Source organism: Phocoena phocoena, chromosome 4, assembly GCF_963924675.1.
Source record: "Phocoena phocoena chromosome 4, mPhoPho1.1, whole genome shotgun sequence".
Lineage (NCBI taxonomy): Eukaryota > Metazoa > Chordata > Mammalia > Artiodactyla > Phocoenidae > Phocoena > Phocoena phocoena.
In genome coordinates this window covers 61,641,288-61,654,846 of record NC_089222.1, presented here as the reverse complement: position 1 = coordinate 61,654,846, position 13,559 = coordinate 61,641,288, and the positions used below count along the sequence as shown (strand labels likewise).

The following is a 13,559-nucleotide window of genomic DNA, read 5'->3' as shown; positions in this document are numbered from 1 at the left end:
AAGTTCACAAACTATAATTCATCCTACATGTCACTGCCAGATTAAGCTTTCCAAAACACTGTTTTAATTCACTATCCTGTTCAAACCCCTCCTGACAACTCTCAAAGAGTCTTCCAGCCTCTTTAATTTAGTACCAACATCCATTTCCAGTATGTTATCTTTTAGCACATTCCTACACAGGGTCAAACATTAGTCAGATATGTCATTCCCTAAAATAAGTCTTGCCTTTTCTTCCATTTAAGCCTTTGCTCAAGTTGTTTGTTTCTATCTCACCTTCTTTACCAACTATCATTTTATCCATATTCCAAAGTTTCATCTCTAATAATATTTCTTCCATGAAGCCTTCCTTGATTATCCAGATGAAGTGTTCCACCCTTTCTCTGAATACCTACAGCAAACTGGCTCTTTCTATGATCTTATTAAACTATAATTATTTTTGTATTTGGTCTTACCTTCTCTACTTCATACGTTTTAAGCTCATACAGGACAAAGATTATGGTATTTACCAGAGCACTATATCTTGCATTACACAACTAAAGAGAAAACAATTTGCAAATATAGTTGGAAGAAGTTAAAAAAAAAAAATCTAACAACTTCATTCATATTAAAGTATAAACCAGGGCAAGAAGTATTACAACATTTAACATTGCCTTAAAAATATTCAAGAGATTCATTCATTCATTTATTCACCTATCAAACAAATATTTATTGAAGGCCAAATATGTGCACAGCCTTGCTCTGGTCACTGGTAATAAACTAGTAATATAAAACAAAGTCTCTGCCCTCATAGAACGAAACATTCAAATGAAGACGACAGACAAACTAATAAACAAGCATTTATTCAACAGAACCATAGGTAGGCAAAAATGATATGAAGCAAAAAGACCAGAGCAGGAAAGGAGAGAGTGACACAGAGGTCAGGAAAAGCCTAAGATATCCAAGTGGAAACAGTTGTATTTCCAAGCACAAAGAGTTGTATATGTGTGTCTGGAGTTCAGAGCATAGTTTCAGGATACATGTAAATTTGAGACCCATCAACATATAAATGGTACCTTAAGCCACTAGATTGGAAGAAATCACCAAAAAGGAAACTATATATAGAAAAGAGGTCCAAGGGACAAATGTGTGTTACTTTGATAAATGACATCTACAAAGCCAAGTAAATATGTAACTGCATTAAGTGATGTGGATGCTTACTGACTTACACGAATTCTCATCTCCAACAGAACACTGAATATAGGGAAATCAAACTTAGAACGGTAGCATGATATTCTGACACACTAGATAAATAATGCAACTGTTAATCTACAGACTCCCCTTACCCATATCATGTAAGTAATAAATATACTACATCTCAGAATTATAAAATGTTTTCCAATTTTGTTTCCATGTCAATTTCCACCTTATCCCTAAATCTTATATAATGAATATTTATCATACTGACACAAGAAAATTCAAATTAACTCCCTTTCAGGAGGAAGGGTTCAGTTCTGTATAATTGAGCCTCTGGCCCAATATCTTCTCAAAGATATTTTGAGAAGTGGTAGTATATAAACATGACATTTCTAGGAATTTTTAAACTTCTTGTCATGTTTATCCAATAATACTGTTCTTCTATATCTACATTTTTTTTTTTTTTCTTTTAGCGGTACGCGGGCCTCTCACTGTTGTGGCCTCTCCCGTTGCAGAGCACAGGCTCCAGACGCGCAGGCTCAGCGGCCATGGCTCACGGGCCCAGCCACTCTGTGGCACATGGGATCTTCCCGGACCGGGGCACGAACCCGCATTCCCTGCATCGGCAGGCAGACTCCCAACCACTGCGCCGCCAGGGAAGCCCAATATACCTACATTTTAATATCAATTCAAGATCTGGTTGAAGCTATTTCCCCTAGAATACTATTTTACATAAAAATCGACCTCACCAGAGGAAGTTGTAAAAAGTAGGAAAGCACTGTATAATTCTTATTCAGAAATGTTCGTGCCAGAAGTACACGTTCCGCTCCTTATAAACATATCCCCTTTGAACTGTATTTCCTTTAAATACGACCAAACTCTGCAAAGATGATTATAATAATTAATCTGTTTCATATATGAATTGGTTTGTACATATAAAATGCTTGTTTTTGGATGCTCCCTAGGTGTATCAAAGGAACGACATATTTTAACAATTGTAATCATCCCATCAGTCACCAGGTACCTGATAACGATGGCTTAATTCAGTTTAATTTTACCATAGGCAGAATCAAATAAATTTCTTCTTATGAAAATTATTTTCACAACAATAAATCTTACTTTGGAGTGGAAATATTAAGCAACTTCTGAATGACTTGGGAGAAAAATAACAATACAAAGTATTTCATACCTGCTTTATGGCAGTTACTGTTATCACAAAGAATAACGGGAGTCCACTGGTAATTGGACTGGTAGGTGTATCAATCATAAGCTGGATTAAAAAACAGAGAAGGCAGAGTATATTTTATATTGTACACATCACACTATTAACATCTAGAATCTCAATTATTGGGAAATCTGAAAACATTATACAAAACATGTATCATGGTCCAGATGAAAAAATAACATGAGAGAAAGACTACGCAGTGAGTGTAGTTTAGTTCACAGTTTCACAAGTTCACTTTGATGGCTTTTATATGGGGTTAGTAGAATACCTAAATCTATTGCATACCCACAAATACTGCTAGGGTGGACTCAGTCTCTGCTTTCTTAACACAGAGTACTTAAGGTCTTCCTCGGTATTTGCCTTGGAGGGGAGCTATAGCTGCTCAGAATCTCAGTTCACATTTCTTTCCCCATCCTGAGAAACGCTGTAAAGTCTGTCAGTTTTTACCCTGGGATCTAGCACAAACTCACCACTTAGGGAGAGAGAACAAGAAATGGGACTAGGGAAAGGGTTTCTTTCTACAAGTGATTTTGTTACACCTAGCGGAGCCAGAAGGGTACAATTTGCAAGATGCTGCTGCAATTATTTAAATCATACAACTGAGGTTTCAATAAACTGCTGGAAAAGAAGTATTTGTAGTAATTATATTTGGTTATTTAGAACATGGGTCTAACGATTTATTAATATTCCTTTACTCTGGGTAGGCCAATTAAATTTGTTCTACTCCACACACAAGCTGAATTCCTTATCTTAGCTAGTAATTTCACAAATGCGTGTTACATGGACATAGTAAGTATAAATTTCTCATTTTTCCAACTAAACCAAGCTGAAGTTCTATTGATGAAAAAAAATCAGAAGTTCCTTTTCTGTTCATGAAGCAAAGCAATTTAAAAAAAAGTTTCCTCAAGCTTTACAGTGACTACTTCACAAGTTTTTTTCTTTTGAAAGCCCAGGTTCTATGGAGAGAAAAGTTCAGAGTTTATACAAAAATTCAATGCCACACTGGAAGACACTGCCATGGTATTATCAGAAAAGAATAACCTCTTTAAAACAAAATGACACTTATTTTAAATCCTGATTTATACTCAAGTTTCATAAGCTGTTCTCTTGATATTTTGACATTAGGAAAAAAAGCACAATGTGAAAATCAAGAAACTGTCAAACAGCTTATAATGAACATAGATTTAGTTTAAGAAAATAGTCTCCTGGAGAAAAATCAATAGTCATGGGGATTCTTAAAAATTATAATTAAAAAAATTTTTTAAATAAAAGTAAAATTTAAATTAAAAAAAAAGAAAAGCCAAAGAAAAATTTGCTTTGTACAAAGATGGTTCCATAGGCAGAAATGTGCCAAAAACATGTGCTGTATAATAAAAGCCAAAATATTTATGTCCGAGGCAGAACATCTGAAAGGAGGATGTTATTTTCTTGGCTTTGATTATGATTATCAGCACCACAGCAATCAGTGATAAAACAAAATACAATTAATCTTAAAATTCACTGGCTATTTTTCAGACATCTTGATGCGGTTTAAATCATTGTATTCAGTGAATACAATGGGGAAGCTCTGCAAAAAAAAAAAAATGGTCCCACAGTCAAATGATTTAGAATGCAATATAACTTTTCCCTGAAGATATATTTTTAGAAACCATGCCTATAAACTTAACAATTTATGAAGTGATAAAGCTTACCTGAACCAAAAATATAATAAGAAAATAAAAGTTTGCCACTCTTCTGAATTGTTCAAATAAATTTTTTGGAACAAAATTCCACACAGTATACTAAAAAAAAAAAAAGGAAAAAAAAAAGAAAAAAAAAGATCAATAAGTTAATATTTTAAAATAATATATACTATATACATATAATAACAAGAAAAGTAGTATCAGATTTACTAAGCCCTTAGTCAAATTCACGTAACTCTCAATGCTACAAAAACTATCTGGTTTTTAGAGTTTCAGGGCTTTTATTCTATTTTTTTTCTGTCTTTTACTATTTATTGGCAATTTTAGTATAATTTTTAAAAATGAGATAAACTGGAATCCATCAATTTTGCTATTAAATTCTTAGTTTTTTAGAAGTTGGAGATGGCAGATCTAAAATATTATTTTAATAACTTAATTTGATTTTTGGTTACACAAGACTGAACCTAATGCTGAAGATGAATTAAGAGTTGATAGAAATGCTAACACTGGATTCAATTTATTTTAAATTTTATTAAATTTATATATTTTATTTATTTTATATTTTATTTATTCAGAAACAGAGGAAATGGTATAATTATTCAGTTATTCCATTAAGCATGGGATATGGAAAAATAAACTAGAATGTGAAAAAGATTAAAAATTACTTTAGGTAAGTGATCACTGGTATAACCATCAAGAAAATCTCATAAAGGATATGAAAATCTGTCACAATGTCAATTTTTAAAGACAGCAGAGTATAATGTTTACGAACATAGATGGTAAAGGGTTAAACTGCTGTGGCCTAAATCCTAATCCAAGGTCACTTAGTGACCTTGGACCTAATCTCTTTGTACTTCACTTTGTGCCTCTATAAAATGAGGACAATAATAACAATCATACTGTATAGGGTTGTTATAAAAATTAAATGAGCTAATATATTTATGAAGCACTTACAACAGACCCTGGCTCATATTAACTGCTGTGTGTCTGTTGTATTATTCATCCGTTTATAAGCCTATAATGCTATATTATGGGGGCACGGTAATATCGTACAAATTTTACTTGTGCCACTCACTATTCACAACACAACTTTATGCATGAAACAGGGAAACACTTCACAGCACTGTTACTTTACCCTATGTCCATTCTCTCAGTAGAATCTAAGATCCCTAGAGACATTGTTTTATTTACTGCTCTATCGCAGTTACACTAGAGCACACAGCTAGAGATCAAAACTTTAGCAGAATAGATAAATAAATATGGTTGGAAAAAGAATTTTTTTCCAGATAACTCTCCTGATGTCAGGCAATAACCATTGGTCAATTTAACTACTGACCAATAACCATTGGTCAATTCAACTATTGACCAATAACCATTGGTCAATTCAACTACTGACCAATTCAAGATTTTCTCTGGTGCAATGAAAGACGGTTCTAATTTCTGAATTTTGGTACGTCAGAAATTTGCTTCTTAATCAGTTTTTTCCTTTTCTTTCTTTTTTTTTTTTTGGGCTGCGCTGTGCGGCTTGCAGGATCTTAGTTCCCTGACTAGGATTGAACCTGCACCCTCGGCAGTAAGAGAGGAATCCTAACCACTGGACCGCCAGGGAATTCCCTTAATCAGTTTTTTAAGACCTCAAACATCCTTTCACATATGAACAATTTTATAAATACGGTTAGGTTCCCAGAAAAGCCCACAAAAGCCTATTTGACCAAAGGGTATATAAAGAATAGTACAATGCCTAACATCTTCCTTTCTTAGGTGAAATTATATTTTCAGTTCTAATCTGGGATACCTGAAGCATATTTACCTGTGGTAGTGGTAGCACCAGTGGCTCTAGAATCTGGGATTGGGAACTATGTTCAAGGCTCTAGAGAGAAGAGAGGTAGAGACTTCCTGGAACCAGAAGAAGTCAGTGCTCAATGTGTGCATATGAGGTGGTAATTCTGGGTCAAACCATTGCCAGTTGATCTTCACTGGGGTAAAAAGGCAGTTGTCCCTACAGGGGTCATAGTATTTCCATGCAACTTCCTCAGCACCAGATCAAATGTATAAAACTTTATAGGAATTAACTTGACGATGTTCTATGTTTACATCAATCTATATAATAGTGATAATATATTTTATCTTTCAGAATCTTGAAAAGAGCAACTATATAAGTTGGTAATAAAGTAAATTAATTGGTTTCAGGATGCTCTCTTTGGCTACCTCAATAATACAATGGAAAAAGTGAGAATAAATAAAAATTTCTTAAGAAAGCTAGCTTACAAATGTTAGGAATTATTGTTTTCGGGTTTTCTGAAATACAAACATTAATAGATTGAATGAGTCTAAATTCTGCATTTGTCCTGTCACACATAGAGGAGGCACTCTAGTAGAATAATATTAAGACACATGAAAAAACTTCTAAGAAAAATAATTCATTATGCTTTAAAATTATTTTAATTATTATGTAATAACAGTCAAGAAAAATGAACTAGAAGTATACCTTCTCTATCTATAGCTATGTATACAACTTTATCATTGACTTTTTTTCCTCCTAAGGTCTGACATTAGTAAGAAAACAAAAACATGGTTATAAAATTAAACCTTCTGCAAGGAAATTTTTTTTTAACGTCTTTACTGGAGTATAATTGCTTTACAATAGTGTGTTAGTTTCTGCTGTATAACAAAGCGAATCAGCTATACATATACATGTATCCCCATATCCCTTCCCTCTTGTGTCTCCCTCCCAGCCTCCCTATCCCACCCCTCTAGATGGACTCAAAGCATAGAGCTGATCTCCATGTGCTATGCGGCTCCTTCCCATTAGCTATCTATTTTACATTTGGTAGAGTATATATGTCCATGCCACTCTCTCACTTCGTCCCAGCTTACCCTTCCCCCTCCCCGTGTCCACAAGTCCATTCTCTACGTCTGCATCTTTATTCCTGTCCTGTCCCTAGGTTCTTCAGAACCACTTTTTTTTTTTAAGATTCCGTATATATGTGTTAGCATACGGTATTTGTTTTTCTCTTTCTGACTTACTTCACTCTGTATGACAGACTCCAGGTCCATCCATCTCACTACAAATAACTCAATTTCATTTCCTTTTATGGCTGAGTAATATTCCACTGTATATATGTGCCACATCTTCTTTACCCATTCATCTGTCAGTGGACACTTAGGTTGCTTCCATGTCCTGGCTAGTGTAAACAGAGCTGCAATGAACACTGTGGTACAAGACTCTTTTTGAATTATGGTTTTTTCAGGGTATACTGCAAGGAAATTTAAATTTAAGATAAGGAAGTTACTATAGCAAATTAAATTAAAGACATATCATGCATCTACAATGGGTAAGACACACTATAAGAGGAACAAAGATAGGGGGCAAACATTTCAGGAAGGAAAGACAGAATGAACAAAGGCAGCGAGGAGGGAAGTTGATCGTGGCTTTGTGGTATAGAAGATATACAGTCTGAAAGGAGTTTAGGGAAATAATAGGGGAGTAGAAAGGTAGTAAAAAGGGAACAGTGAGAAGCCAGCCTCATTTGTGGTCAGGAAAAAAAAAGACACTGTCTATATAAATATCTACATTCTTGAAATTGTGGTCAAAAACATGAAATATACATTCTCTGCAAAAACATATAATCTACTTTTTAAAAACTGCAGTTATCAATAAATAATCATAGCAAAGGCACAGTGGTAGGGAAGTTCAACATGAATTCATGGAATAGCAGGTAATCTGGTTTGGAAGTTTAAAAAAGTGGTAGTGGAATAATAAGGAAGTAATAAGGGAATAATGAGAAAGTCTCCAAGTGTGTGAAAAAAGGGCAATGTTTATTTAAATATCTACATTTTTGAAACTGTGGTCAAAAACATTAAACTTCATACTGCTGCATATGAAAAGTCATAAAGATAGTTAATCTCAGAAGTTCTCCAGGACACTCAGCTTCCAGTATTGGCAGACTGTGAACTCCTAGCAGATAAGAATTATGAAAACTAGATTAAAACAAACTATTTAAAATTCTGGAACATGTCCAAAATATAGACAGAAACTGGAAGAGAGTTTAATTTCAAAAAAATTACAAATGGAAGGAATATGAATGATAAACCATGGCTTCTTAGTCTGGAGATAATATCCAACTCTCACAGCTATAGCAGCCAAACAGTGGGGGAAAACTACCCCCTTATCAACAAAATATCACAGAGATCTAGAGTTCAGGGCTAGAAAAGTGGCTGGAAATTGATGGGAAAATACTGATCGCGAAACCATGCAAGGAAAATTACCCAAATTCAGGACATAAACTATCCAAACCTAGGCTGACAGTTAAACTATGCACTAAAAAGGAAATGAACTAATGAAACTGATACTTGCAACAACAAGGATGAATCTCAAGAGTACTGTGTTAAGTGAAAAGAAGTCAGACACAAAAGACTCCTACTGTATGATTGTATTTATATGACATTCTGGAAAAGACAAAACTAGTTAAAGAAAGCAGATCAGCTGCTAGTGCTAAAGGTGAGGAGGAGGGGGACTGGTTACTAACTTTCTGGAGTGACAAATATATTCTGTATCTTGATGACAGCCGTCACATGTTACACATTTGTCAAAACTTATCAAATTATACACTTAAAATTAGTGAATTTTATTGTATATAAATTATACCCAGTATTTAAAAAATTTTTTTCAAGAAGGACTTTTATTTCTTGCATCACTTACTAAGAACTGTATCATTAATCTAAAGCTCCTCTATTACCCTAGATTCTGATATTTCCCCTTCCTGCCCTCTGCTTTAGAACCACTGTCCAAAATGAGATGTCAGTAATGCGTGTGTTGCATATGTAAATAATGTAAAGCCTGGAAAAAAGGAACAGGGAAAAGGAACCATTGGCCTAAAACAACATCTTCAAGAAAAATGAGATCAGGATTAGAGAGAAAATATTAGTCGCCCTGGAAGAGTGGGAAGGAGCAATACAAAGATGCTTCTTAAGGTGGTCTATTAAGCAATAGCTATGCTCAGAGAGAACCTTACCCTCAGTTTCTGACTCACATCCTCTATAACTGCACTGTCCAATAAGGTAGCCACTAGTCACATGTGGCTACTGACAATTAAAAAAAAATTAAAAGTAAATTAAAAGTTAAGTTCCTCAGTTACATTACCACATTTCAAGGCCTAAACAGCCCTATGTGGCTAATGGCTATCATATTAGACAGCATGGAAAACATTTCCATCATGAGAGAAGAGTCTATCAGATAGTCTATTTTGAAATTGAAGATTATAGAATAATGCTAAGACATCTTAAAAATGCCATAGGAAAAAATGAACCAAGGAAAAATATGTAAAAGTCAAGTGGTTCCTTGGTACTATAAAATGTTTATAGAAGAATGATAAAACTGGAGGAAGTCAGGCTTTAAAGTCACACAGAACTGAGTTCAAACTCCGATCTCATCCCTGGGTAAATTACTTCCCTGCACTTCAATTGAAAAAACTGATATAAAATGAGTATAACAACACTTTGTTAAAGCTATCTTAAAGTTGTTTTAAGAATTAAATAATATGAGAAGTACCTAATACAGTGTCTGGCACATGGTATAAATATTAGCGCCTTAGTTTTAATTGCAACTAAGGGTAATTTTGGGCATACTGGCCACCTGATATTAGCAACCAGAAACTTTTTATTTTACAGTTCACAATTTTTGTTAAGATAAATCTACCAACCACCATTTCCTTGAATTTTTAAGGCTATAAATACAAACAAATCACCTTTTAAAACATAACAGTACATAACCCACAGTTTTAGTAATAAAAGTGTTAATTCTTACCTTAGATGAAATGATCCGGTTATCTATAAATTTCTGAGGTGTGTAAAGGCCATACTGAGGAAACCTGTTGGCTATGTAAATAGTTCTTGTGTCACTTTGATGTGGTGGGTCAAAACCCTAAGGCCAAGCAAAAGAAAAATAATGGACAACAAGGTTAGTTGTTATGATTCTTTACTGCTGGTTCTATTTAACTGACCATATTACACATAGTATTACTGGCCTTGAACTGCATATAGGCTCAATCTATTTAATTATCAGAAGAGTTAAGCCATATATTTTTTTCTTTCAAAGTAAACAGGTACATTTTCTTCAGATATAAACTAACTAGGTAATAACCTCTGGTAATGAAAAATAGTCCATACTCTGTCAGAAATGCTACCACAAGAAGACCTACAGAAGCACTTGAAGACAAGGCTTCTTTCCTTCCCTTTCATTCCTGGGGTTCCTTGCTTTTCTCTTAGGATAGATTCCTAGCCAGTGATAATGGAAGTCCTGTGTAGCTAAGGCCTAGTCAGCACCTACCATATGTAAGGACAAAGGCTTACATTTTATTTTACATGCAGATCAACTCGGTTTCAAAGGGCTTTGTTCCCAGAGGACATAAAATGTATTGGATAGCCCAGATTCATTCCATACAAGCATTTCTTTGCGCTAGTTACATTATCAATCTACTCCCTAAAATATGGATATATGCTATAATTCTGGCCTCAAATTTAGAAGACCCTCAATTAAGGTACATTTAGGAATGATCTCTAGTGGAAAAGTTTGCCCTGGTGACAAGAATACTGATACTTTATTCCTACAGCATTGTACTCTTTTCCAGAGTGGCAAGTGAATCTTTAAGACTCCTTTGATAGATACCAGTATCCCTGTAAAATTTCCACTAAGCACAGACACACACAAATAGTGGAAATTCCCATATTACCTAGAGGGATGTTTTGTTTAGCACATCAGAGTATTAGAAGTGCTATATATGGGTTTCAACTGCTGTTATTCATGGTTTTAAACAATTTATTTTGTGATCTTAGAAACAGCTAGTACAGAACTGTGCAAATTAAATATATTTGTATACTCCATTAAAAAATGAAGTTTTATTTTATTTGTTTATGCTACTTAAAGTGATGACCACATTTTGTTGATGTGCCATTATGTATCCGATTTCAAAATCAGTTTAAGGATAAAATGTGGCACACGTTTATTTTCCTCATAAATTTTCTCTTAAACATTTCACAACTGTGCCCTGTCATAACTCATGGGAGAAAGAGGGCGGGTTCCAAAATCAGAGTCAGAACTCACTGCTCTATCTGGAATATCATAATCATTTAAAAGATAGATACCATTTATTCCATCAATAACTATTTACTGAGTTTAAGCACTATGTTAAGCCATGAAGGATTATGTGATTTGTTACATACTCGAGCATATCATAACATGCTCCAACTCAATAAATAAATGAATGAACAGTTTGAATGCTACTGCTGTAGTCTATGGATGTGTTTTTCAAAGATGGTCCACAGAAGTTTGCCTGTAACGTTCATAAAATAACAAAAGGGACACACAGGTAACGGAAGCATTAGACTCCATGAAGCATATTTATTCTGTATCCACTCTGTAACCATGTTAACATAACACTAAGTCATACCCCATGCATATAAACTTCTGAGACAAAGAAAAATAAAGTAAACTTGAGGGTTTGAAAGAGTATACAAATCTTTAAGAAGATGTCAAGACAACTGAGACTGAGAACCACTGACATAAAATTTTATTTTATTTTTTGCTAAATCCCACCAAGATTATTACTATGTACATCTAAAGTTAAGAAACAAAAAACAGGGACTTCCCTGGTAGTCCAGAGGTAAAGAATCCGCCTTACAATCCAAGGGACATGGGTTCACTCCCTGGTCAGGGAACTAACATCCCTCATGTTGCAGGGCAACTAAGCCCATGTGCCACAACTACTGAGCTTGCGTGCCTCAACTAGAGAGCCTGTGTGCCGCAAACTACAGAGCCCACGCGCGCTGGAACCCGCATGCCACAACTACAGAGCCCACATACCTTGGAGCCTGTGCACCACAACCAGAGAAGAAAAAACTCTGCATGGCACAACTAAAGAGAAGCCCGCGCTGCAACGAAGAGCCTGTGTGCCACAATGAAAGATCCAACACAGCCAAAAATAAATAAAATAATAAATCTCTAAAACAAAAAGAAACAAAACAATTGCCCTCCCCCAAAATATACTGATGTTTACATTCTAACCTCTCATTCATTACTAGAATTAATATACTATATACATAAATGCGTGCACTTTACAGGAAGCAAATGCTCATCATTCTCCATCCCTCTCTCCTGGATGAACCAGTGACCACATACTAAAGTTTTGGAACTCCTGAGATTTCTACAATTATTTCAAGGAGATATTTTGAAATGTTCCAAGAATAAAATCAGTTTTAAATTAAATTGAATTTTAAATTCAGCATCGCCATATTCCAAGAAATCATAATTTAAAATAAGATGACAATACCAAAAGGAGAATAATGATAGTATGTTTTTCCTTATTCCCAAAGATGCTATAACATCCACTTAAGCATTTTGAGTTGTTTTTCCAGTGATTAATTAAAATGACCTTATCCAATCATGTTATAATCAATGGCATGTATATACACGTGGGTGTGTGTATTTTTTTACACACACAAAATAGTTAAATTTTATATTTGTGACTGCGGTATAAGTACAGCTAAGTGTCTCTCATGGAAATTAAAGCTGTAACTTCAGTTCATTAGCATCAACTTCTTTGCCACAAATTCAAGTAGCCATGAACTAAAAAGAACAAAACTGTCCAAAAATGAGAAAAGTGACTTAGGGCAGGTCTGTGAATCTCTGAAATTGTACGCAAATTTGCATATCTGTGCATTAAAAAATTTTTTTTTTAATTTTGGCCATGCCACACGGCTTGTGGGATCTCAGTTCCCTGACCAGGGACCGGACCTGGGTCACAGCAGTGAAAGCGCCAAATCCTAACCACTAGACCACCAGGGAACTCCCATACATGCATTTTGCTGATGACAGAATAGTTTTCCTCAGATTTTGATGACATAAAGAAAGTTAGAACCACTTATCTAAGGTCTTGCTTTTATAATCAGTTCCCCACCTCAATATTCCATATTTTAAAAATGACACAGAGAATTGTTGCTTCAATAACACCTCCACTTTGTTTAACAGGAATCAAAACAATCAGAGTTTATCAAAATTAATTGTATAACTATACCATAAATGTGAAGTTCAAGTATAGTTTCATGCTATTTCTAACAAGCATTATCAGCAATTCTATGCTACTGTACAATCTGAACTCCCTAATCACTAGGCTACGGCTACACATCAGGGTTCAGAAACCTCTGGTATGTATTACACTTTCAGCCCAGACTACCCATTCACACCCTGAACCCCTGGATGGCTTGCTCCTTTCTTCTATGGTTTCATCTTGTCCTGGATAAAGGAACTGAGATACATTAATGCTATTCTAGCCACCCTGGTTTTATTTTTATTTTTTAACATTTATTTATTTGGCTGTACCAGGTCTTAGCTGCAGCACGCAAGGATCTTTAGTTGCGGCATGCGAACTCTTAGCTGCGGCATGTGGGATCTAGTTATCTGACTGAGATTAAACCTGGACCCC

The 13,559-nt window shown here is 34.8% G+C and overlaps 1 protein-coding gene across 1 annotated transcript in view; it reads right to left on the bottom strand.

Moving 5' to 3' along the window:
* The window catches only part of ATP11B (ATPase phospholipid transporting 11B (putative)), a 118,874-nt gene that overhangs the window by 85,280 nt on the left and 20,035 nt on the right, over positions 1–13,559 (bottom strand). The window contains exons 5-7 of the mRNA XM_065875823.1: positions 9,887–10,003; positions 4,090–4,179; positions 2,363–2,443 (exon numbers count right to left, since the gene is read on the bottom strand). Of these exons, the coding sequence (XP_065731895.1) occupies positions 2,363–2,443; positions 4,090–4,179; positions 9,887–10,003 (288 nt within the window). The remainder of the gene's footprint in view (positions 1–2,362; positions 2,444–4,089; positions 4,180–9,886; positions 10,004–13,559) is intronic.